Raw genomic sequence first — 25,792 nt, 5'->3', positions numbered from 1 at the left:
GGCAATGGTGTCGGGCTGCTGAGCACGAGGTGGCGGGATCGAATCCCGGCCACGGCGGCCACATTTCGATGGTGGCGAAATGCGAAAACACCCGTGTACTTAGATTTAGGTGCATGTTAAGGAACCCCAGGTGGTCGAAATTTCCGGAGTCCTCCACTACGGCGTGCCTCATAATCAGAAAGTGGTTTTGGCACGTAAAACCACATAATTTCTTTTTAGCCTAACAGGGTCATGCAGAGGTCATTGGATTGTCTAAAATTCATTTTATAAGGACTAGCAGCGCGGGTATATTAGATCCGCCAGTTCATATAATCTTTTCCGTTGGGTAAAAGAGTCGTCTGGCTTTCTTCCCATTCTGTGCCTGCTTGTGGTTGCGTAACGATATCCACATTATTGTAAACAAAAAGGGGGTTCTCTACCGCGGACTCAGCTAGCTAACCGCGCACTTGGTTACAAAACTAGCTCTGGCCCAGAGCGGCTCGCGAATGTGCCACTGTGGGTCAGAAAACGCGACGCAAAGTAAGGCTCACGCGTACACTCGCCCCAAGCGGCTCCCACGCAAGAAGGGCGCCTCGCGAACTTGGGGGAGCAAGCAGACACACAACCTTTCTCTTTGAAATGCCACTTTACTCTCAACGACACAGGCTACTGTACACCGCCAGGGTCGTAAAACGCGGGACTCGAGGCGGAGGGAGAGGCCTGCGGTCAGCGAAGGGGGGTTGAACCAGGGGTGGCGGCGAGGCTGCAGGCATGCAGCCCGCCGCTTGCGGGACTGTCTCCTCAATGTCTTCTAGGTACCTCGATTTCTCAGAAAAACATGGTCTTGTAGTGAAGGCGCAGTGTTCGTTGCTTACACTCGACCATCCTGCACGATCTCGTCCCGAGAGAGTCTCATCAGTCTGACTCGCTTTCGCACTCGCTGTCCGACGCCGATTTAAATTGTTTCATCTGGCTTGCATGGGCGCTCGCGACGTAGTCTGGCCGCGTCGATCCCTTCGATATTCGTAGGTTCGAGAAGCGGTATGTGTCCGCAGGCAGAACCTCTGTAACAATGTACGGGCCTCTGTGTTTAGGTTGCGTGTTCGTAGGCTGTCCTGTGTCCTTAACTGTTTGTGGCCACGGAGGCGGCGGTAGTCGATCACCCTCTTGTATGTTCAATCCTTTCTTCTGTGGGAGAACAGGGCTGCTGTACTGGAAAATACTGTCGCGGATTAATCCACATGATTTTAGCTCATCAGTAATGTCCTTCAGTACCCGCCTTTCATAGTAAAAGCTGCGGTATGGTGGCTGGAAAACCGGCTGGAACGATGGTGTTGAGGAAGCAGGAGTAGAGCCGCCGAGCTCCCGAATCTCCTCCTGCAGTCGCGAAAGCTGGGCGACTTTTTCTTGGAGCTGGTCTGGTGCGCCGCGATCATTGCGTTGCCTGCTGTCTCGGTGGAGCTCGGTGGCGCTTGTCACCTCCTCAGCAGCGCGTGACTGGGCAACAAGACGTGTGTTGTACGGATGTTCGCCTTCCTGGCTCATCTTGACGGGCTTGTTGGGATTATCCCACTTCTGAGTGTAAACAAAAAGGGGGTTCTCTACCGCGGACTCAGCTAGCTAACCGCGCACTTGGTTACAAAACTAGCTCTGGCCCAGAGCGGCTCGCGAATGTGCCACTGTGGGTCAGAAAACGCGACGCAAAGTAAGGCTCACGCGTACACTCGCCCCAAGCGGCTCCCACGCAAGAAGGGCGCCTCGCGAACTTGGGGGAGCAAGCAGACACACAACCTTTCTCTTTGAAATGCCACTTTACTCTCAACGACACAGGCTACTGTACACCGCCAGGGTCGTAAAACGCGGGACTCGAGGCGGAGGGAGAGGCCTGCGGTCAGCGAAGGGGGGTTGAACCAGGGGTGGCGGCGAGGCTGCAGGCATGCAGCCCGCCGCTTGCGGGACTGTCTCCTCAATGTCTTCTAGGTACCTCGATTTCTCAGAAAAACATGGTCTTGTAGTGAAGGCGCAGTGTTCGTTGCTTACATTATGGTATTTTCATTCAGAAGAATAATGTATCCGGATAGCTGCGTTGAAAATTGTAATTGCTATAACAACGGCAGCACAGAAAATCGAACGTTTATTCTAGTCGCGGCTTTATGTATGTGACTGTTACTGGAAAAAAGACTATACATGTCGCGAAACGAAATGATGAAATGATGAACCAAAATAACCGAGATGTAAAATGAAGTTTTGGGTTCTCCGTTTGTTGTTGAGAGAGACGAGATGGGAGAGAGAGGCTTCTGGTTAGCTACACTTCACTGGGGGAGAGGTTAGGGAGGTAAGAGTAAAGGAAAGCAGACAATCCTGGGGTGCCGAACTATATACATTCGTCACGCCAGGCTTTGGTCAATACACCTATTGAACATTTTTACGCTCGAGTAACCTATTAGAGAGACCTCGTACTCCCTCCTTTGTTGTTAAGACTCTAGAGAAATAACCTTATTTTCCGTCACATTCACGCCTACCTAAAGAGTACGGGTAAAAGAGGACAGAGACAGCCGGCCACCATTCGCGATTCCAGGTCGTTAATCCAGGGACGGAATTCGCGAGCCCGCTCCGCTAATGATGGCGCAAGACGACCCGGCGTCGCGTCTCGCCTTCCGACACACTTACCCCCGGCTATAGCTAAAGTTCATTCCGTTCAAGGAGATCGCACGCATGCCGCTGTCGCTTCTCGGCCTTCGAGCCATTCAGACAGCCGAAACAGCGCCACAAAAGAAAGAAAGAAAAAAAGAAAGTAAGAAAGAAGGAAGGAAAAGCGTTGCATGTCATTAGCCGTGGGAAGGCCGCACCTATCGAGTAACGGGTCCCTTGTACCGGAACTGTCCGGTTGACCCATCGCCGGGAGGCTGAGGTGCTTGGGAGAGGGGGGTACGTCGCCGGTTCGGCGTAATCGTGGCAAATACGCGCCCGCGCTCACACCCACAACGGACACCCACTTCATAGGCGAGAGAGATAGAAACAACAACAACGACAAAACTAAGACGACGAGAAAGAGGGAGAGCTCGAGGACGAGGAGGAAAGGTCGGTCGTCGAACCTTCTCGTCCATCTGCGTGTGCACGTGTGGCTGGCTGCGTGCGCGCGCGTGTGTGCGCGGACACGGCTCTTGGCTCGCCTTTTGCCGCGTGCGGCGCGTATCGGCGACGTGCGTATCGGCGAAGCTGTCTTGCGCCGTGTAGGTGTGCGTGCGGCCGGCGAAGCCAGGGTGTATGGACGAGCAGGGTTGTTGCTGCGCTCGTTGTCTGTTCGTCAACGATTAAACGAACGGCGTGAAGCTGCACAGCCCCGTGGCCCGCGTCGTGCGGCGCCTTCGCAGGCGGGAACGAGCGTGGATAAAGCGCCGTGGGTGTCTGGGATGGATTTCGTGCGACGACCACGCTTCTTCACGCGCACTATGCAACAACGCGTGCCGATCGGACGCAGATGGTAGGCGGCGAAGTCGCTCGTGAAAGTGTGTGCGAGGTTGCGTCCCACTCGGGGCCGGTCCATTGTGTACCGGCGAGCCGAAGAACGTTCTAAGTAGCGTGACGCCTTTCTTTTTTTTTTTTCCCTGCGAGAGGCGAGCAAACGTCGTCTCATCGATTGCACGCAGTCCAGCAAAAAATAAAACCACACAGCATATGGCTGAGGAGTGGTATGGGCGAGCAAGCTGTGGTCACACTGGGCAGTCGTTGACAGAAACTCAGCAGGAGGACTGCACTAGATCTCTGGGAGGTTTAAACCTGAGAAAACGGTCAGCGCAGTTGGCTATCATGAGTGAACGATTTGTTTGGAGGAAACTGCAAATGTTGCCGACAATTGCGTCGTCGGATTCCACAAGAACAATAAGTTGCCCAGTGATCGAGGGATGGTGTCATCAAATGTTGTGAAGAAGGAAATACAGGAAACGTTCCGGCAACAAAGCAACTTTCGTAAACGTGCTTAAACAGTTAATATAGAAAGAAACAGCAATTCTAGGCGCCTGCTTGTTAACATCTTAGCTCCTGAAAGTAGTTGCATTTGTCATGTGCGTTTTCCAGGCGAACACGGCGTGGGATAACGTGTGAACTCTGTTTTTTCTTTTTATAATTCAACAGATCCGTCCTGGATCATTCGATCTTTACTTTCCTAGTTTAAGCGAAGCTACTAAGGCAGCTCTGAGAGCGCCCTTTCCTACTTAGTAGACTTGACCTTTGAGCCAACCTCACCGACTTTACTAAATGGAGCGCCGATTAGTCACTCAGCCACGTTCGAGGTAGTAGTCATCAGATACTCGCACTGTTTTCACACACACACACAAAATAATTACGGCAGAACGTGCCATCTCGCGATGAATGTCGACGCCATAATGCGATTAGCGTCGCAGCGACACACCGTATTGCCACCGCAGAGACGTGTTATGTAGGAGGTGTGTATGCCGCCGGGTTCCTTTCACGCGCTTCCCATCGAACACGCTGCGCCACCAAGCGGCGCGGCCACGAAGTGCGCGCGTGGCGCGTGTGTGAATATGCATTCAGAAAAAGTTATACAAGTATATATGATGCGAGTTAGTATCCGCGGAGCCCCGGGTAAATTTTTAATGTTTCTTTTCTTTTTTTGTCGTTGAAGAGCGGCACATACCTAGGGACCCAACCTGGCGCGAAAGACGTTCACTGGAGAGCAGCACATACGCAGTGACACATATCGAGTGACCCAAGTAGCTCCGACGGTTTGCTTCGAACCATGTTTCCTCAGCATAACGGCCAGGGGCTGTACCCATTAGACCATGCAAAGACCTCCCAGTGACCCAAGTTGGCAGGGAAACGGGTAGAGAGGAAGACAGATAGACCCCTAAAAGTGCGTTCAGTCCCCCAAAAATTGTCGGTCGCATTAAAAGCTCAACCGGTAGCTTCGCCCGGTGGTGGCGCTGATCATTCGTCCCTGCGTTACGTTAATCGCGTAAAAACAAGAATAATGACGACTGCGTTAGCTTCAGGTCTTAGTGTACGTTAACTCTCGAAAGTGCGGGAAGATCGGTCGCTTGGGGTAAACAGAAACAGCCCCAGAAAGGAAAATATATGCGAATGAGTCATGGGCTCAAGGACAGTTAACGCTGGCTGCTACAAAAGTTGCAGCCAACGCTCTGCTATGGTACACTATAAAGGCATCACGAACAAAATGTTATCGTGAAAGAACTGTCAGATTGTTTCTTTGAGCCTCCCCATCGGACTCGTTTTTCTTGCGGTAACGATAACGAATGCACTTTGCATGCAGGCTTATTTGCATACTTACCTTCGCGCCCTTATATCTGCGCGCCTTCGTTGCCTAGCTTTGTACGCATGAGATCAGGGACAGGAAAACTATCGTTTGTCACGCAAGGGGTAAAAATACACCTTCCTTAACTATAGACTTATTTGGTTGTTGCTGGCTCACCGGGATGCACCATGCATATCAAATACACGTTTCTCGACGTGGGTCCCAAAACCGCTCTCTATATCAACTGAAGGCAGGGATCGTTACAGAGCGAGTCAAATTGGGTCACTTTCACTGGCCCAGTTTGCTCGATAAACCAAACGTATCGATGTCACCTTTTCTTAAATTTAAAGGACTGTTACTGCCGGAGCCGGTTCTGCAGCGCCTTGCACAGTTCCAAAACCAGTACACACGTTGTGGTACGTGCTAACGTTTTAGGACCCAGCAACAAGGATATAAAGAAAATCGAGCCTGTGCGGTAGTGCCCAATGTTAAAGGAACACATGAATGTAGAGCGCGTGGAAATTATTTGGAAATCTTAGAATTGCCCGGCTATGCAGCAAGGAGTGTGATTGGTGGCACTGGTATCTTTACGCCCACCTTTACGGTGCATTAGATTCAGCCGGCGCTTGCCGATATATGTATATATAGACTGCGAGCGAAGCGAAATTGTTAGAATGTTTCCTTTAATGTACAGTGTACAGCGTTTCCTTTAAAGTACAGTGTACCGTACTGTACGAGCCTGTGTCTTCATCTGGACCAAGGTCTCCACTTCGATGGCCGCATTTTCTGGGGCCTTGGCTTTCACTCGGACGTATACGGGCGTCAAGGAGCCCTTTTCTATATCGTTGCTTCTTTCTCGCTACACATTGAAACTGCTGGCGTCGTGCGGCGCTTCAACTTTCCTCGTTCTCAGAGCGTCACGTACTGCGTTCGCTGCTTCATCCGTTAATGCGCGCGAGGCATCAACCGATCGATCGAATCTCGGCGGAGCGGCCCGCTGTTCTGCAGCCTACGACCTTACATACTTTCCCTTTTCCTATACACTTTCGCGCCACATGACTTTTTCGAGGCCTCGCTACCTTGTCCCCGACCTTGTTACTCGACGTTCGCGAAGTTTTGGCTTCTCTTCGCTGTAACGGGAAATTCCTTGTTCGGCGTTCTTGTATTCAGTCTTCGTCGTCTGCAGCGTCCTGTACGCGAAGCATCACCGTGTGCTTTCACAGTAAGCTGGGGAGGTCTATAATGACCATCATGGCTCGAGAGATCGTTATCTTTCTTTTCTTTTCTTTTTTATCTTACAGCCATTAGGTAACGTTTTAAGCCCGGAATACATGGAACGAATAACCGGCGTCCGAGCGACGAACTTCCTTGGGCGGCGAACGCCCGACGGCCGGCGTCCAAAAATTTGACGGCCGCCGCCGACCTGCCTGTCCAAATATTTTCGTCGTGCCGCCGGAAGCGTCGAGCGAGCAGCGGCGGACGACAGCCAATCGGGAGGCGCTAGTTCCGGTCGCTAGGCATGCTGGTCTTTCGCGTGCGGGCCTTTTCTCGTCTTCTGCAACCACGTTGGTGTCTGCGCTAGTGTTGATGTATTTTTCAGTTATAAAAGCGGTATATGCCACCTTAAGGAGCGCTTATATTTGTTTCATCATTTATTACAACGCGTATGCTGTCTGATAACACTGGCGCCAACACGGCGAACTCGCGGCGGCGTCCGCCCGCTGTTCGCCTCATGTATTGCTATGCAGCGCATCTTCGACGTCTTGCCGCCGCGCCCCTGTTCGCCGCGCCGCGTTCGCCGTGACAATTCGCTGCATGTAGCCCGCGCTTTAATAAGGTCTTTCGCGTTCTTTAGCCTTTACGGCACGTCGAGATGGTGTCCTTTGATGTCGTGTGACGTTCGTACGATTGCGTCACAGTGCCTTCCGGTTGACACGTTGTGCCTGTATGTCGCGAGTCGTCAATCGTCGGTGGAGCTTGAGCGATGAAATCTTCTGTCATCAACTTGACGATCACTGTCACCGCTGTACTATCATATTGTTGTTAACAGTGATCAACAGCTAGTGGACGAACACGGAAAGCTCCAAGCTACAGAGGCAACGTTAACACAAAGGAACTATTCTTCTTCAGGGCCTTGTCTACATTACCTTGTCAACAACTCCATTTGTCAAAATTTTGACTCCAAGCCGAGGCTCCTCTTGTTTGTCCAGACTTCAGCGGTCGAAATGACCGCGTTCATTCTAACCCTTTGTCAAGGGTACCCATAGCGCTTCGTCGGAATCATCCGTCAATGACGTAGCAAACAGAGGATTTCTGCGTAGGCATGTTATACGTCGCTTGTCCGTTGCTTCTTTTTCTTCAGCACGAGATGGTTCTTGCAGGTGCAAAGCTAACGGGTGACATCTCCAAGTGACGCTTGATATTTCCGCGCAAGGAGATTCGTATATTATTTTCTGGTCAATGTCATTTCTGCAAGATATACAGAGTGATGCTGAATTCGACGAGCGGCCGGATACATCTTGTCTGATGTTCCTGGCGTGCTCGCTCATCTACGATATCTAGTTCTTGGTAAGAAGTATCATGTTCACATTTATCATATAAACACACAAATTGCGCGTACTCAAACAGACACACTAGAAGCCTTATCGAGGCCTATAGATCTCCGCAAAGGCAGAGGCGTAGCCTGTGAGCGGTGCCACTTATATCTTGCTCGAATTACTCAAAGGAAACGAGGGCATCAACTAAAACGTGTGTGCCAGTTCAAAATCAATAATTCGGCTCTCCGTCTCGGCAGGCTTTCGATCAGCGGCACAGATTGGTTCGATCGCGCCTTGTTTTGAAACGGCCCGTCCACGTTTGGCACCCCGATGTCGAAACGCGTGCTCCGCCGTCACAGTGCGAGCACTAGGAACCAGGAATAGCGAAGACACGCACCCAGACGAAAAAAAAAAAATTGGAAGCGAGACCGCTAGCCTAGAACTGCAAGTACAACGCGTATCCGCCTCGCAAAATACGCGAGGTTGTTTGTTGCGTTCAGAGATCTGCACGAACGCCTTTTCTTAAAAAACGAGTCGACTGGCGCGCCGTAGAGAAGGAGACTGCTATGAGCGCACGGCGTAACTGGGACACCACGGGGAAAGGTAGCAGCCACAGTAACAGCAGCAGCAGCAACAGGCGGGCCTCGAGAGATTACGTCGCCGAAGCGGCTATAGCTAGACGCGACGAGAGGGAGTCAATCCCACCGAGAAGGTTCACTATGTTTCTCTCTTTGCTCTCTTGATTCTTTGCGGCCAAGTCGTTCCTTCATCCTCCATTTCTCCCTCTCTGTCTCTCCGAAAGCGTTCCTCTTAGATAACGCCAGGACGTTAGACGAGAGTCGGTGCTTTGGGAATAGAATGGCGGCATCATTCACTGAGGATATGCCTTTATTTCTTCCTTCCTTTAACGTTTCTTTTCTACTTCTTTTTTTTCTTTCGAGGGACCGAGTCGCGAAGTTTCGGCTCACGTACACAACCACGTGGGCGACGAGAACTGGTTCGAAGGGTTCGACGGCGATGCCGCGCCTCAATATTGTTCCCAAAGGGCTCGGTATTATAGGTCCCGTAAGAGAGGGGCGCACTCGTTGAAATTGTTGGAAGCACGCAGACGGGTCGTCGTGCTACACTTACGGGGATGAAACACCGCTGCGGACAATGACTTCATCTTCGGCACGCCGTCTTAACGATGGGATCACAATTAACTCTCGCTTGATCCAAGCGTGTAAACTACAACACTGCTTCGGCGATGATAATCGATCAACTCTGTCGGGAATATAGGGCACTTCCGAACCGCGCATTGCTATACAGATATAGCTGTGCTAGATGCGGTTGCTCTGAAACTACAGCGCGCTTCGTCATAACGTTCTGGCTTCCGAAAAACGTATGGGCTTTTCAGACGGCGGGCTAATCAAAGAAACCATCGATTAGAGGCTCTGTATACCGGCGTTTGCTGGGTGCCTATAGTACATTGAGGTGCTACAAGGCGTAAGAGATATGCGCGTACAGCACGTACCTATATAGTTCTCTTCTGAGGGTTTCAATCATGCCGAAGCTATGCTTTAATTTTTTAGACACGCTCGCGTGCCTTGTGGAAGGGAGGCGAGGTGATTTACTGACGCGGCACGATTGAGCAACAAAATGAAACTCGCCGTGATCGATCGTATGCTAAAGAGCATCAGAAATGGCTAATGTGACTGAAAAAAAAAAAAAAAAAAACACGTCGATTGAAGTTTCTTGTCTGTGCTTGCAGCTACAGTGCGTGCCGAGATCTCACTTTGCTTTCGGGCTAAGAAGGTGGCGCTTTATGGTTAAGTGTTGTTTGCCACGGATCACGCGACACCCGGCAATACCACAAGTTGTTGGCCAGTCCATGCGTCCACGTTTTGAAACTTGAGGCTCACGGGAGAGCTTGATGATGACACGTGGTATGATTGAAGACCTATGAAAAATACGCTGAAGTTGATGATGATCGGGCAGCCAAATCACGCAAGAGATACAAGCAATTAGCTTGTATCTCTTCGCGGAGCGCTCGTAGTCGATCGATCACCTAAACACTGAGCCCGATGGCTCGTAACACAACGTTATACACGGGTATCCTCTTTCGCCTAACGCAATAGAACAAAGAACAAACGGCGATGTTTCACTTCGTCCGCAGTGCAGACCGCACTGTTCCGAGCGCTCTGTCCCTTCCTGCTCCGCGCAGCAGTGTGAGACACGACTCGCGGGTCAAGGGTCGCAACCCCCCCTCCCCCCCCTCCACCTCCTCCGTGTTTCGTCGTGTCGGCGCGCGCGCATCTCCTGTCGTCATTATTCTTACACGCCAGCACCTGTCGGGCGTCGCTTCGTGACCCGCGCCGCGCGCCTGCGTTCAATGCGGCCGGGCTTGCATGGACGAATGCACAACGAAGCGGCGCGGCTGTCCACCCCCCCCCCCCCCCTCCACGAAGGTCTCGAACCCCCCGAGCGGTGAAGCGCTATAAGCAGACAGAGCCTACATTTCCCAATACCACACGACACCGTCAGCTGGCCAAACCTGAAAGCGGATTACGTCTCCCACGTATACGTGTACGGCAAAGCGCGCGCGTCCGAGCACGAGTCATTCACACATGCCAGCACGTGCCCTGTGATCTCGCTGTGTGGCTTTCCGCGATGCTCATGACTGGGCTCCACTTGTCGAAGTCCCTCGCCCGCCGGCGTACCGGCTGGCACGCTTGCGAAGAGGTTCTAAATATATTTGACTGCCCGCGTCTCGAACCGGTAAGAAGAACGAGCGCGCCACGTTTATGCATATACTATGCGACGCGTCTTGACGCGTCTTCACGCGTTTAGACCACTGCCGCTTTCACTCTTCTCGCACATTTCGTGGTTATGTCGTCGATAGCTGCTTGGTTGTGCGCCAGCGATTTCGTCTCTGAAAAGCGGGCATGGTGGCGCTGCAAAAATTGCAGCAAGAACCGTACGAAATGCACGTCCACCGGAAGCATTGAAGCAATAACCGGTCAATCGTTCAGATAAGCTAGGGACGTTCACAGTAACAATGTAAAACAAACTCATGCACATCCAACGTACATGTTGGAACCTCTGCGAAACGAAGCTTAAGCAAAGTCCTTAATTAAATGCCTTACAGCTAACGGCACGGTACGTGTAATTTAGTGATGACAGGCACAGAAAAGTACGACACGTATCAAGCAACATTTAGGGACTGTATATCTCGTGTGTCACACTGGGACATAGCCATTCTGTAGGACCGGCGAAGAAAGGTCAAACCCCCAGTGGCACCTAGCGAATGGCTAACTCAATGAAAATAATGTGAATCACAGAATCTGTTAAAATAAAATTCGTCATTCCATTAACAGATCGGTGCGTTTTAGAGCTACCTGGGGGTCTATATTATATGTGCAGGTTCTATGCAGGAACCAGAGAGGAGTGACATCGATATAAAATTTACGATGTAAAAGCTCGACCAAGGCCCATTGACTTTGACATTAATGCTGGATCCCTAGTCTTGCTCCCCCCCCCCCCCCCCCCCCCCCAAAAAAAAAAGAAGAAAGAACAGCAGCCTCACCCCTTGAATTTCTTTTTATATATCGAAGGAGTAAGTTTGATCTCTAAACTATGACTGAACCGTATTATCTCAGCAATTATCGTTAAAGCTTGCATCTCCCTCACACCCTCTCTCATACAGGATGTCTTCTCTTTTTTTTTTTCTCTAACCGTCAAGCTTTAACAAGTTTACCTACCCTCATCGTCTTGAATACTTGCTCTGCTGCCGAGCTGCGCCTTTATTTTTTTTCTGTTCTTCTGCCCACCTTCTACTCAGGCCTTTCTGCCCATTCGTCCCATTCCCTGTAGAGTAGCTGGTTGGCGAACGTACGCTAGCTCACCACTTTTCTGTTTAATAAGGAGCTTTCTCTCTTCAGAGACCGAGCCTTGAATGATGAAAGAAAAGGGCAAGTACAGACTGGCAAAATGCTTTATATTGATAGATGTAGTAAAACCTGCTTAGCTCAGGATGGCTAGGTATATATTTTTCTCCGCGCCGTTTCAAAAGGGGTGTCAATGATCATCATCATCATCATCATCATCATCATCATCATCGTAGATACATGCTTGAAGGCGCCCGCGCGTTATACATTCAGCAAATTTCTCTAGCTCGACAATTCTTGACCGGAAGTGGCTATAATGCATGCTCAACATCACCATCTCTGTACACCAGCCGCTCAGCGAAATTTTTCGCTTTCGTCAGCCAACCCGAAACGAGGACGCGAAGACTGGTTGCTCCATTGTCGGCCTCTTTATCACCTTCTGCCATCCTGCCTTCTCTTGAACACTCAGCCAATCGGAATATATATATATATATTATGGTAAAGAAGTCCGACACGGTTGTGGACGACACGAAGGACGCGGACAAGAAGACGCAACAGCGTAGGCTTAGCCAGTCCAAACCAGGAACAGCGTCTAGCCCGAGCCCCACTTCAGTAGCGCTGGCGATCCGGCTGCGGAGCTCGGCACGGCGCACTTCTTCTTCCTTACAACTTCCCCCCTCGCTGAAGACGGAGCCGCACAGGAGGCCTAAGGCGTCGTGAGGACGAAGGGCTCGTGATACGGCTTGAGCCGATCTACGTGCACAATTTCCCGGCCTCGGCGGCGCAGGTCCGTGGGGGGCGTCAGAGGTTCGATAACGTAGTTTACCGGAGAAGCTTGGCGTAGAACCCGGTAAGGTCCATGATATCGGGATACAAACTTGGAGGAGACACCTTGTGTCGAAGTAGGAGGCACCCACAACCAAACAAGAGCGTCAGGCGAAAACTGGTGGTGGGGGCGCCCGTCGTCATGACGAAATTTCTGTAGCGCTTGTTCTTGCGTTGTAAGGGCGCGAGCTAGTTGCCGACATTCCTCTGCATACCGGGCGGCTTCGGAAGCCGGTGTACCCTCTGATAAGTCAGGACGGTAAGGGAGAATAGTGTCAATGGGAAATGATGGTTCGCGGCCATATAGAAGAAAGAAGGGAGAAAAGCCCGTCGTTGACTGGGGTGCCGTGTTGTAGGCGTACGTGACATAGGGAAGGATGAGGTCCCAGTTGGTGTGGTTGGAGGCGACATACATCGAAAGCATGTCGCCAAGAGTTCGGTTAAAGCGCTCTGTCAATCCGTTTGTTTGCGGGTGATATGCGGTGGTACAGTGATGAATGACGCGGCATTCAGCGAGAAGTTCTTGAATCACGTCGGCGAGAAAGACGCGACCTCGGTCGCTCAGGAGTTCGCGGGGAGCGCCGTGACGTAGAACGAAGCGGTGAAGCAGGAAGGAAGCAACGTCACGAGCCGTCGCGGCTGGTAGAGCGGCCGTTTCTGCATACCTCGTGAGGTGGTCTACAGCGACAATGACCCAGCGATTACCAGCAGCTGTGTATGGCAGAGGTCCGTATAAGTCTATCCCAACCCGGTCAAAGGGCCGCGAAGGGCATGGCAGAGGTTGCATTGGTCCAGAAGGGCGGCAAGGATCAGGCTTGCGGCGTTGACATTCTGTGCAAGAGCGAATATACTTTTGCACAAATGTGTACATACCACGCCAATAAAACCTGTGGCGTAGTCTGGTGTAGGTCTTGAAGAGACCAGCGTGTGCGCACTGAGGGTCGGCGTGGAAAGCGGCGCATACATCAGTGCGGAGCTGCCGAGGTATTACAAGCAGCCATTTGCGGCCGTCGGAACCGTAGTTACGGCGATAGACAATTCCGTCGCGGATGGCGAAGTGCGAAGCTTGTCGGCGCAACGCTCGGGATGGTGGGCGTGCAGGTGAATTAGAGATGGAATCTATCAAAGATGAAATCCAGGAGTCCTTGCGCTGCTCCAAAGCCATGTCGACAGAAGCGAATGGGAGAAGTGGGTCGTCTAGGACAGACACACTGACAATGTCGGCGTGGACAGGCGAGCGCGAAAGAGCATCGGCATCGGCGTGCTTCTTGCCTGAGCGGTAGACAACCCGGATATCGTACTCTTGGAGCCTCAGTGCCCACCGGGCTAGGCGGCCGCAGGGATCCTTGAGAGACGACAACCAGCAAAGTGCGTGGTGATCGGTAACGACATCGAAGGACCGGCCGTACAGGTATGGGCGAAATTTTGTGATGGCCCAGATGATCGCGAGACATTCTTTTTCCGTGACGGAATAGTTCGCTTCAGCTTTCGTCAGAGTACGGCTTGCGTAAGCAACAACATATTCTTGGCAGCCGGGCTTGCGCTGCGCGAGCACAGCGCCAAGACCAACACCGCTAGCATCCGTATGGATTTCCGTGGGAGCAGTTGGATCGAAATGGCGCAGTATCGGTGGTGTTGTGAGCAGGCGACGTAGCGTCGCGAAGGCATCATCGCAAGTCGGGGACCACGCGGAAAGATTGGGGTCTCCCCGAAGAAGCTCTGTCAGAGGTGCCATAATCGACTGACGTGTTCCGACTGACGCGTTCGTATGAGGAGAGCCAGTCGTCAACGTCGTGGTCGTCAGTGCCGCTAAAGATAGGAGGGTCCCGCTGGCGGAATGTGCCGGGGCAGACGGTAGACTGAGGAGCAGGTGGTGGGAAGCTCGTGGCGCTTTCGGTGGTCATGATGGCAGGGAGAGTCCGGCTGCGCAATTCCAGGATTGCAGGAGACCCAGCAAACCTCCACCAATTATGGTAAAGAAGTCCGACACGGTTGTGGACGACACGAAGGACGCGGACAAGAAGACGCAACAGCGTAGGCTTAGCCAGTCCAAACCAGGAACAGCGTCTAGCCCGAGCCCCACTTCAGTAGCGCTGGCGATCCGGCTGCGGAGCTCGGCACGGCGCACTTCTTCTTCCTTACAATATATATATATATATATATATTCCGATTGGCTGAGGCAAACCCTATAGCGTTCGCTGCCCTGCACGCAATTAGTATATAGAGTGTATAGAAGTTTGTTGCTCACTTACCATATGGATGGGTGGATGGATAGATGGATACAACTTTATTGTACTTAGCATATATGCGCACAAATTTAGCCGCTTGTGACGCGCTTCCTTCCACCGCCAATACGTTTACAAGCGTGCGAACACGGTGCGTCTGCGAGGCACCGATAATTACTCCAAGCTCAAGCAGAATCTTGGTTTGAGCCGTAGTTGGTGTTGTCATACTTCGGGATCGACGGACGGCGCAAAACAGACCGGAATCCGTCTAGAAACAAAACGCATACGACGTGTGACGCTCGTCACGTGTTATGCGCTCCTGGGTGCGCGTCTGGTTTTGCGCCGCTTTATTTTTCCTCCGAGCTGATGCACGCAGCTGGCGTCGTACTTGCAGAATCGAGAGAGTGCTGGTTCTAGTTCGGCTCCGCTGCTGTAAAATATGCTTTTGTGTGTGCCTGTGTGTTTTAAGCGCGTGTATCGGCAGAGCCGTGTAGTATTGCTTGGCGTAACTGTGGCGAGGAACGGACGAGAATTCTCGAGAATTAAACTGTAAATCTATCTTTGATGACGTCCGGTCAGCATTTCGTGCTCAACAGCGCGGAATGATTGTGCACTGCTCCGTAGCGACCGGGTGGTAGCGCCCCAAGGTTACTCCCGGTGAAGTGGCGATGAATCGCCGTCACACTCCGCAGCTGTCAGGGCAATCGCACTCACGCCGAGTGGTCGCTCTGGGGTTCCACTTGATTTGGAAGCCTTAAAAGGAAGCCTTCCGCGGCGCGCAGCTGTAATTATTTTATTCTGCGTCCTCCTCCGCGCGGTTGTGTCAGTAAGATAGCCCTTGATAGCAGCGCGGCTACTCTGGCGTGTCCGAGGCAATTTCACGGTACAGGAAGCGCAAATGTATCGTGGAACACCCGGGGGCCCCCTGCTCGCTTCTTTCTCGACTCTACCTTTTACCAGGACGGCTCAGAGAGACGCCTGTGCGTTCCATAGCTGCGCTATAAAATAGGTACTCCACAAACGTACGAACTCTATATCTACACAGGCCGGCGTGTTGGTATTGTTCCTATAGAAGGGCTTGACGTACGCGCCTTTCCGTCCATATAAATGCACTGTTGGTGAGGATCGGACAGAACTACGGATCCGTATTTTAGGTCACTTCTTTTCAATGTTTTTTTTTTTTTTTTTTTTGAGTGCGAAGATGCTATTGACGTATAGTTCTGCGGAAGCCTGCAAGGTGAAGAGAAGCAATTAATAAAGGGAGCATGAGACATCCACCCAATCGTAGCAATTGCTACAAAGGAAACCCATACGGATTCCTCGAAAGACAAGCCCCGCAGTTGAAGAAAAATTCGTCTTGATCCGGGACTCGACACCAGGACTACCGTTAGTTGTTTGTTGCTGTTCTTGTTGTGTTCCTGCTCTTCTCCAACCCTCGCCGCAGTCGTTCAGAGTTTATGTAGCTCTGCTACGATTTTTAGCTCGGGCCCAACTACAGATGCCGCCTATTCAAGTATATGTAAAACACAGAAACGCTTTTCTGGGATAACCACTCGGCCGAATTTAAATAAATCTGTTGCATGTGAGAGAGAAGGCGTAGTGACTGTTGGAAGCGAAAATTCGATTTAGGGCCTGCATTTTTTAAATGAAATCTTAAAAAATTGCTAGGTTCGAAAAAAATAGAAGCACGAAGTTTACAAATTCGTAGCTCTGCACATAAAACAGATATCAAAGTTCTCTGAACTTCATTCAAAGCGGACTAATTTGATATGTCAGTTTATATCATATACGTGAATCTGTTTCATTGTTTACAAGGGTTTTGCAAAAGTTTTGCTGACAAATTAGTGGTCTATTTGAAAGCCATATATAATATATCGATTTTATCCGCTTAGGGCCTCTCCTCAAATCCACGCATTAATCTTTCTTGTCCGCTTCAGATGTACTATCAAGTGCCATTTACAGAATTGTGATATCGCCCCTCGCGAGACGCGCGCCGGTCGACAAGAGAGAGGGTGAAACTTTAACGTACTGACCCGTTCGGCTCCAGAACCTCTCTGTCCAGGAATAAAGGCACGTCCGCGCTAGAGGCAAACGTACCGTAACGGTGAACCGGCCTCCATTGCCGTAGAACGTCTGTCGCGCGAGAAGTATTCAAAGCAGACGGCCAATCAACAACCGCGAAGATGCGCGCCTCCGCCAGCGGCGTCGCAAACACAGGCTGAGCTTCTGTTCCAAGCAAAAATAATGTCCGCTAGATAAAGTGATGCGCAAATAGTACATTTTATGAAAAGCGACACCCACTGCCAAACGTTAGAAAACGAACGAGAGCTCCGATACCTGTCGAGCTCGGCTGCAGTGCACCGCCGGCAGACGACCGGCTCGGCTGCGCTCGCATCGCAGCCGACGGCGCCGCTAATATATGTGCACTTTCTTCTTTGTGTATTGTTATTTCGAAGGCAGGCAACAACGGTAAGAAAAATATTGCGGGTTGTAAGCGTCGGTGATTCATTCCGACGCGCCGTCAGTTTTTAGCTTTGAAGTGAACCGGAGAAGGCGTATAGCGACGATACCGTCGCCGCCGAGCGATCTGCTGCGGTGAGGCTGCCGTAGGTGCCAGAGTGACCGCTCCTCAATCGCATATTGGCTACTTCGCTGTACGGCTACAGTACAAATGTGTCCCGGTGCCATCCTGTCTACGGCAAGGAGCTCTCGCCGTCCGCGAGCAAAACCACCGTCGAACGGCGTGCGGCAAGTTGCCGTGCCGGTAACGTGGACCGGCCTTTAAGAGTCACTTTTCCCACAATGAGGCGCAAGCTGACGCTGACGTCTGGTTAGAGCTTCAGAGTCAAGCGCAATTAGACGCGGTAAGCGAAATGACAGGCAGGGTCTCACGGTCCGATAATTGGCGCCGCCTCTTGTGAAGACGGCAAGAGTCTCGGGTTTCTCGAGTCGCTCTTCTGTTTGACGATGGGAGAAAGGTTCTAGACTGTGCACTACGACCTCATTGTAAATGTCAGTATACGACGCTAGAAGCCGCCGTTCGCAAAGTCAGGCCTTTGTTAGCAGTTGAAAAGCCACAACGAAACTTTTTTTTTGCGTGTGTGTGTGAAGGGCAATCAAGTGACCTGCGGGAGACCTCCATTGTGGAAATTGCTAAGGGGTCGTAGCATGCATTCCTTTTCGGACTTCGTGCAGGGTCAGACCGCGCAGTTCACGAGAAGTGCCTGCAGTGAAACTGAAATGTGTGTTTTGTTTTGTATAAGAGCAAAGAAAGAGAGAGATAGAGTTTAGATTGAAGCCTTGTGGTTGGAAACTTCGTTCATCATGTATATATGTCACGGGAGAAGACGCGAGTGTGGTTTTGCTTTGCTTTAAGCTTGCCTGTTTTCGGCAGTCAAGCTGTTTGGCACAGGAACCAGAACGTTGCTCACGGGACCACGATCTATGCAGTCAAGCATAAGATGGCAGCCAGTAAAATTAAGTTAGGTCGGTGGATTTAATGTTACGAAGCTGGAAAGTGGGTAATAAGGGACGGGGGCTCCAGTGGTTCTCGATCGTACGCCCAAAGGCTTTACATTTTCCCGCCACTGAAATGCGGCAGGCAATTTAACCAGTGACGTCCTGCTAAGCAACACCACGAGCAGGAAAACACAGCGGAGGTCCTCAAGAAACTCGAAAGGAGGAATGATTCACCCGTAGGGACACATAGAGCAGTAGCATATACGTATATATATATATATATACAGCTGTTTTCAATGATTACAACGTATAATGCGCCTTATTCGATATGTATGAATAGAAGAGTAAATTGTGTTCCCCTGTGCACACTGTCAATTGACTGTCAGTGACAACTGTCAATTGTAGAAAGTGTGGTTTCATATAATGCTAACAGAGCGCGCTGCAAACATGTTACGGTCAGTAAATAGGTCAGAAAAGGTTTTACGTAGAGGCTCGTAAGAGTTCCGAAACATTTTATTTTAGCGCGATAAGTGATTGTATGGCATTTCCTGGTACAATCTCAGCCGCACTCACATGGTTTGGCGTCTTAGAAGCCTGCGCTACAAAGCTACAGGGCCTAGGAAGGCCGTTGGAATTCCGGAATGCTATTCTTGTCGCTATTCTGTATCGCCGCCCTCTTATTTGGAGATGGTCTTGCACGCACCTTCGCAGCAGTATTATACGGCTGTAACTTCCGGTCCTGTGTCCTGTTCCAACTGCTCTGCCCCAAAAAGAAGTACTTTCATGTTTGCTCAGCAGACGAGACTCACATTCCTACGTTTTCAAACAAAATAAACGCGAATCATGCTTCAAGCAGAAATACTGATAATTTGAACCGCGATATAAGACGAAATTGATATATCAATATCAATTTGTGTTGAGATCAGGAGGGAATCTGTTGAAACTCGGCGAGCTTTTGTCTTACCGCACGACTCAGGCTCGCCACGCTCTTTCTTGACCGCTATATATATATATATATATATATATATATATATATATATATATATATATATATATATATATATATATATATATATGATTGATTGATTCATGAACTAGAAAAGGGTATTCGAGGGACCTACGATTTTGGCTAGTCATAACCATATGAACTTAGCAGATAATGAACCCAATGAAAGCATAGGGAGTATTTGTAGTTTCTTTTTTTTTAAATTGAACTGTATATAGAAATGATAAGCTAAAGAGAAGTGAAAGTGAACTTGGGGTTTAAGGCAACACTCGTGCTATGAGAGACGCCTCATAGTGAAGTTCTCCGGATTAATTTTGACTTTAATAGTCATTTCTGCGAGAAGATACGGAAAGCTTTCTATGGTGTCTCTGTTTTGTGGACAGCGGAATGGTCCTAGGTAACGTTTTTTCCCTTACACGAGAAAGTCGTATGTGTCGTATAGTCGTATGGAAAGTCGTATAGAAAGACGTCTTGGATTTCTTCGTTCAGTTTTCGAGCCGCAACTGAGCTCGGTAAGGATGCGAATACTCAAAATAACTTTACTATCTCCTTGTGTTCGTATTCTATATTGTAGGCCCGAGGCGCCGGGAGGGTATCTTTTGCTTTAAAGTGAACCACTTAATGCTCCTGCTCACGTACGACCTCTCGGCAAGCTGCTTCGTATGTTGTTTCTACGTTGTATTAAGGATCCGTGCTACGCAATCACTTTGTCGTATCACGACTTCTTGAAATGTATTTCTCGTGTGTACTTCTTCCTCATTTAGCCGCACCGGCTAGAAAAAAAAAAGGATCCTCATAATTTATAAACGACCCTTCGAGTTTATTTAGCAAGGAATTCGAAAGTAGCAAGTGCGCTGAAGCGAAGTAAATTTTCGTTAAAGCTTTTGATCGCTGTTGCTTACATTTACATTACGGCAAGTGTTACACTACAGGAAGTGCTTATTTTTTTAATCGCGTGGCTTTTGCCACTTCAGTCACTAATGCACCTCAACCTTCCCAACTTATCGTGATTACGCTCGCAATTTAGCGTTAATCGTGCTCTTTTCAGTGTTTTAACAAAGCTTTTCTCGCAGAGCTTGTCTAGCCCTTTCCTCCGCCAATATGTCTGCAACCCTTCTGGCGCTTGCTTTACCAAAACCCAGCCATGAATGCAAGAACTCGTAATACCTGAATTCGGCAGCACGTTTATTTCGTACGGTCTTTAGTACCGCTCTACATGCACAACACAACGCAGTTTCTTCCTTAAAGGTTCTTGGCGTTTACCGAAGCCTCAAGGCTATCACGGCGCGGACTCACTTTCTGGATGCACGCCGGAGGCCTTCTTTATTTCGTGGTAGGACCTCAAAAAAAAAAAAAAGAGAACCTGCACGAGAAATTTGGAAAGCAAAAGTCGATGTCTATCGCTTTCCTGGCTGCCACAGTTCGGAACGAGAGAGAGAGAGAGAGGGAGAGAGAGAGAAAGACGAACGCGTCGAGGAAGACGACCACCGGCTGTCCCGCGGCCAGTCACTTTTTTATCATTATTCCAAATGAGACAGAAACGCGAGTAGGGAAACGATGTCGCCGTGTGCGCAAACTTCGCGGAGAGAACAGGGTAGGAAACCTGAGACCTACACCCCGTTACCGCGGTCCTCCCTTCTAAGCTTCTTAACTTGTTCCGCGACTTCTCCGCTCTCTTATAGCAGCTTCCTAGCCGACATTCGTGTTTGGTTTATTAGGCATCACCTCCCCCCCCCCCCCGTCCCACCCCCCTCGTTCGCGAGACACCCCTCTTGCCGTCCGCATTATCCTTTCGTCCTCTCGGCAGCTGGTGGGACTGCGCGTACACTCCATTATTTGCCTTGCCTGGCTCACTTAGCTCCGCCATCCTCCTCTACCTCATTCTACACGGAACGTGCCTGCGCTTCCCCGCCAAACGCGGGCGCTTGAAACGGCGCTGGTGCGCGCTTCGGTCGCCCCTTTTTCGTCTCCGTATCGGCTTTGATCATCGGAGCGACTTGGTCCGTCTTCTCTCCTTTTCTATTTTTCTTTCTTTTTCTTCGCCCGCCCGCCCCGCCGAGGGCTTTCCTTTACCGCCATTTCGATCTCGCCGCCGCCTCCGACAACGACGACGACCAAGACACTTGCGTGGCTTGGCGTTCGGTTAGCCAGCCGTACGCGCGGCGGCGTTTTCTTCGGAGGCAGCCGGTCGCCGTAGTGGCGGGTGCGTGCAACGTGGTATTGTTCTTCGTAAACGATACAGTGTCGACGTGGTACTTCGTCGAGGATTGAAGACTGCGTCTTCAGGTAATCTATCCCTCTTTGACATTTAGCGCGATTCAGCTTGAGCGATTTTCCCTTCTCACGTTGTCGGTTTGAGTTCGATCGTGTCGCATCGGAGAATTTTGCGCTCATGTCCCTGTACTTCCGTAACTCTCGGGTGACTCCGCAGCTCGTCGTTCGGCATGTCGTTCCGGGACGAAAGATTGACCACATACTGACGCCTTTGCCTGATCTGGTACATACAGCTGAAATTAGTTAATTTGTCATCGCTCAGGAAGACCTTAAAAAAAAAAAGAAGAATAGAAAGAAAGGAAGCGAATGCATTAGAAGAAAGGGTTCCGAATGGTGTGCGATGTTTTAAGCCCTCTCTTTTATTTCCATATTTGCGTAACCTGGATTCATTTAGCTCAGTTCCTTGGACGCAGAACAAGCTTACTCCGAGTTTACTGTCAACATTCGGACTCTGGCACGCATGGATGTCGTGTTAAAAAAAAAACAAGAAAAAAAAACGTGCATTCTGATTCATTCTGCGGCGTAGATGACAAGATGTCGCTGGCCGAGTCTGCGTGCAGCTCTAGTTTATTTGAGAGACAAACTGAAGCTGTGAGGTACGGCTCGCCCTGTCCTATCCTTTCCGTCCTGCTTTTTCAGATTATGCTCGCTTTGTATACCCTTCATTCACGGTGTACACGTTTGTGTACACTACTTATTCTTGCTAGTTGTGTCCAGTCATGGCAAAAAGAAAATCTAGGACATTGAGCCGCGTCGGGTAAATTTAACCCCATGCGTATTCATTATGACCTGGTTTCATTTTATTGTGTTGAGCATCGCTGTCCACGACTACTTTGGCGAAGGCTCGGTCGTATTGGACGCAGTGTTCGACGTGCGGCGTTCCGCGGGCAAAGGAGGAATAATCATTTGTTTTCTTTCTCGTAATACGAGTGCAACCAAGAACTAAGACGTTCGTTTGCTTTGAGTCTGGAATTCATTTATGTATATGAACACACACACACACACACACACACACACACGCACACACACACACACACACACACACACACACACACACACACACACGCACACGCACACGCACACGCACACGCACACGCACACGCGCGCGCGCACACACACACACACACACACACACACACACACACACACACACACAGACAATATTATGGGCGCTCACAAATCATTATTCTACTCGTACCACTTTGGTTTTCTTTCGAGGAAGCCGGCGCCACATCGTATAAATTTATGTAAATTTGGCACATTTGTGGACAGTCCATCATTATGCGTGACTGAAGGATTATCACAGAGCATTGACAACAGAACCTGTATTCTGTCGAATTGTTGGTCTTTAACATTTTCTAGCACTTAGTACATTCACCCTCAATTATACGTATTACTGCTATAGATAGCATTCAGTTCTGCGTTCTTATCACTCGTCGTTTCTGCTCCTTTTGTGCATCTCCTCGAGGTATTACTTCCTTTTTACGATCTGATTGCAGGGCTTGTTTCATTTTCCTCTTGTAAATGGCAGCAATTTTACATCTCCACACCGCTCTCTATTTATCTGGGCGAGTCGTCAGCGCTGGCCGTCTGTGTAAAGGAATTGCTCCAACTCAGTAGTAAGCGGACCACCGGCGAGGCGCACTTGCCGCTGTGAGAGTGCACGTCCATTATTGAAGCCCAGTGGGTGGACTTATATCCTACTTTCTGTTTCTGCAAGTGCTTCGCTGCCTAAAAAGCTACACTGAAGTCCACTTCACGTTTGCGTAGTAGCGCGATCTAGCACTACCTTGCGCATAGACTTTGAAGAAGCGCTGCTAGTGCTTAGCTCCGAATGAAGGCGCGCGTAGTGTTGGTCAGGGAGAGGAGCCTGAACCAAACGCTCTAGCTCACCCTTTACCGCGTGCGCTTGGGCTCGTTACCGTGTGTGTTGTGTACGTCTGTATAATGTATGAGTACGCGACTTCATGCATCACCGTTCTCATCTGGGTTAACGTGCTAGACGAAGGACAAAAGAAAATACGTTCGACATCCATTCAATAATGACTATCTCTACGTTGACCTCCACGTGATCACATTGTACCTGTATCCCACGTCCCTTTAGTCTAACTTTAGTCGCCAACTTTAGTCCATTCAGTCTAACTTTAGAAGTTTCTTGGTGACTCAGTCTGTGACTTGTACACCCACCACGGTTCTTCTGCAGGGTGCGCGATGTCGCGGGGTTTGGTTGCCGGCCCAAGAAGCCGCATTCCAGTGGTGGCAGTTTTGAAAACGCCTTTGTGTACACTTAGGCTTAGATGCACGTTAAACAACCCGAGGTGGTGCTGTTATTGCTGAGACACCCAGTGCTGCCATTTTTGTTTTTTTAGCCAATGTGTTGCTTTGGGGCATTCAGTGCCTCAATAGACAAGAAGAAGCGTGTTCTCATCGCATCAAATCTAACGTGGCTTGCATGAACTACCTTAAGGTTTCTTGAGCTTACAACGTGCTTACAACGTGCTTCATGTGGGTGCTGCCGCTTCATGTCAGAGAGGCATTCTTTCAAGTCTGCAATATTCTCGCGTAACGCAACTCGAGGTCAGAGCTGCTGGACATTGCCCGTAGGGGAGCGCCAGACGTGCGTTGGTTGATACGAACACGCCGTTGATTTCTTTTTTCAGAGTATACACTCGTTAACGAAACTTCGTGAATATCTTTCTTCTGTATGTGTGTGTATGCCGGTGTATCTGCTGTTTGTGTGTTTATGTACTGACTGTGCGTACCATAATTATCATCCAGCACATCGTTTAGCATGCCAAGTGATCAGCCAGGCTAACAATCTCCAGCTTCAAATTAAAGTCAGGCTCAGCGCAGCTCTCTCTCTCTCTCTCTCCTGTGTCGCAGCCACGGGAGTCTGCGCAAACTCGATCATGGCGGCACGTCATCGTCGTGTATGCACTGTGAAGCTCCTTGCGACATTGAACGTTATTCGTTAGAGTGTGCCGAATTTGACAAACTGCGTTTTTTATAAGTGTACTCAGTGCGCACACAATGGCCCCGCACGAAAGCTCGAGTGACGTTTCGTTTCCGCGGGTGCATTGGATGCTTAGGAGGGAGGCGTTTCACTTCCTCCTCAACTTCTTGAACGCCACAGGACTGTACGAACGCTTGTGACAATGCGCGCGTGAACATTCACCTGCTGGTGCGCGCACGACGAGTCTCCTTGTTCCTTGTTATCTTTCTTTCCGTCTTCCTCTTTCCCACGTGTAAGGTAGCCAACCGGGAGCGACCGCGGTTAACCCCCCTGCCTTTCCTTCTCGGTCTCTCCCAAAATTCCCTAAGCGATACCGCGTTCGGAATATGATTGGTGATCCGTGTGGGCGAGCTAACAGGTCGAGAGGTTTAAGAACGGCTTGTATCTTAAACTGCGCCCGCACCGAACTCCTTCCTCGCCGCCGGCTTTTCCCTTACATATTATCACCGCCGTCAGACCCTGCCGCATTTGACAAGTGGCGCTCGGATGGAGCAGATGCCAGAGGCTTTTGCAACGCTACAGGTCAGCCTGCTGTTAGAACACTCTTAATCGCCTCTCCGAGCCCCACAGTGTAAATTTAATTGAGGCTAATGCACCGCCATCTCAACAAAACTTTTTCCCACTCCCCCGTGCAGCTCCCGAGCGACGTCGCTCCTCGGACGAGTTCGTGCTGGTGTCTTCGTCGTCCTCGTCGTCGGACGCCGCGTCGGCGGGCGCCAGTTCCACCGAGGACGAGAAGCCGAGCTTCCTCAACGTCCAGCTTCGTCACGTGGAGAAGGCCCCGCCGCTCAACGTGGTTTTCCAGACGCGCGGAGGCGGCGGGGTCGGCGGCGTTGCCGCGGAGCCTGCGCCCGCCCCCCGCTCCGCATCGCCCACGCTCACGTGGAAGAGCCACCGCGAGGACAACGTGGCCGCCACCACGCCGTCGCCCACAAGGCTGGACAGACACACCGCCGCGTCGGCCAGGTCTGAAAGAGCGGCCACCGCGGGCGCCGGCCGGACCAGAGTGCGTGCCGACGTTTCTTTCGTGAAATTTACAAGTGCTTAGCTGAAGTTATAAGTGGAAGTTGCACTTGATATTGGCAAGTGCTTGGCCATATTGAGGAGCATTTATTTATTTATTTACTTATTTATTTATTTATTTACTTATTTATTTATTTATTTATTTACTTATTTATTTATTTATTTATTTTTAGTGTCAGCGGCAAGCACTAGGGCTTTGTCTACAGTAGCAAAGGTATGACTACTCCGCTTGATCCGCATGGATGGACTTGGTCGTCTTGTGCGCGTTGACGACTATATATCGTCTGAAGGCCTGAGTGCGTACACTTGATAC

At 50.3% G+C, this 25,792-nt stretch overlaps 1 protein-coding gene across 3 annotated transcripts in view; it reads left to right on the top strand.

The window, feature by feature from the left end:
- LOC126548499 (uncharacterized) overlaps window positions 1-25,792 on the top strand; it is a 204,959-nt gene that overhangs the window by 159,191 nt on the left and 19,976 nt on the right. For all 3 annotated transcript variants that reach the window (XM_055063851.1, XM_050196723.2, XM_055063857.2), the window contains exon 8: window positions 25,092-25,462. In XM_055063851.1, coding sequence (XP_054919826.1) covers window positions 25,092-25,462 — 371 coding nt within the window. The remainder of the gene's footprint in view (window positions 1-25,091; window positions 25,463-25,792) is intronic.

Source organism: Dermacentor andersoni, chromosome 3 (genome assembly GCF_023375885.2).
Source record: "Dermacentor andersoni chromosome 3, qqDerAnde1_hic_scaffold, whole genome shotgun sequence".
In the NCBI taxonomy this organism is placed as follows: domain Eukaryota; kingdom Metazoa; phylum Arthropoda; class Arachnida; order Ixodida; family Ixodidae; genus Dermacentor; species Dermacentor andersoni.
This window is presented reverse-complemented; position numbering and strand designations above follow the sequence as displayed.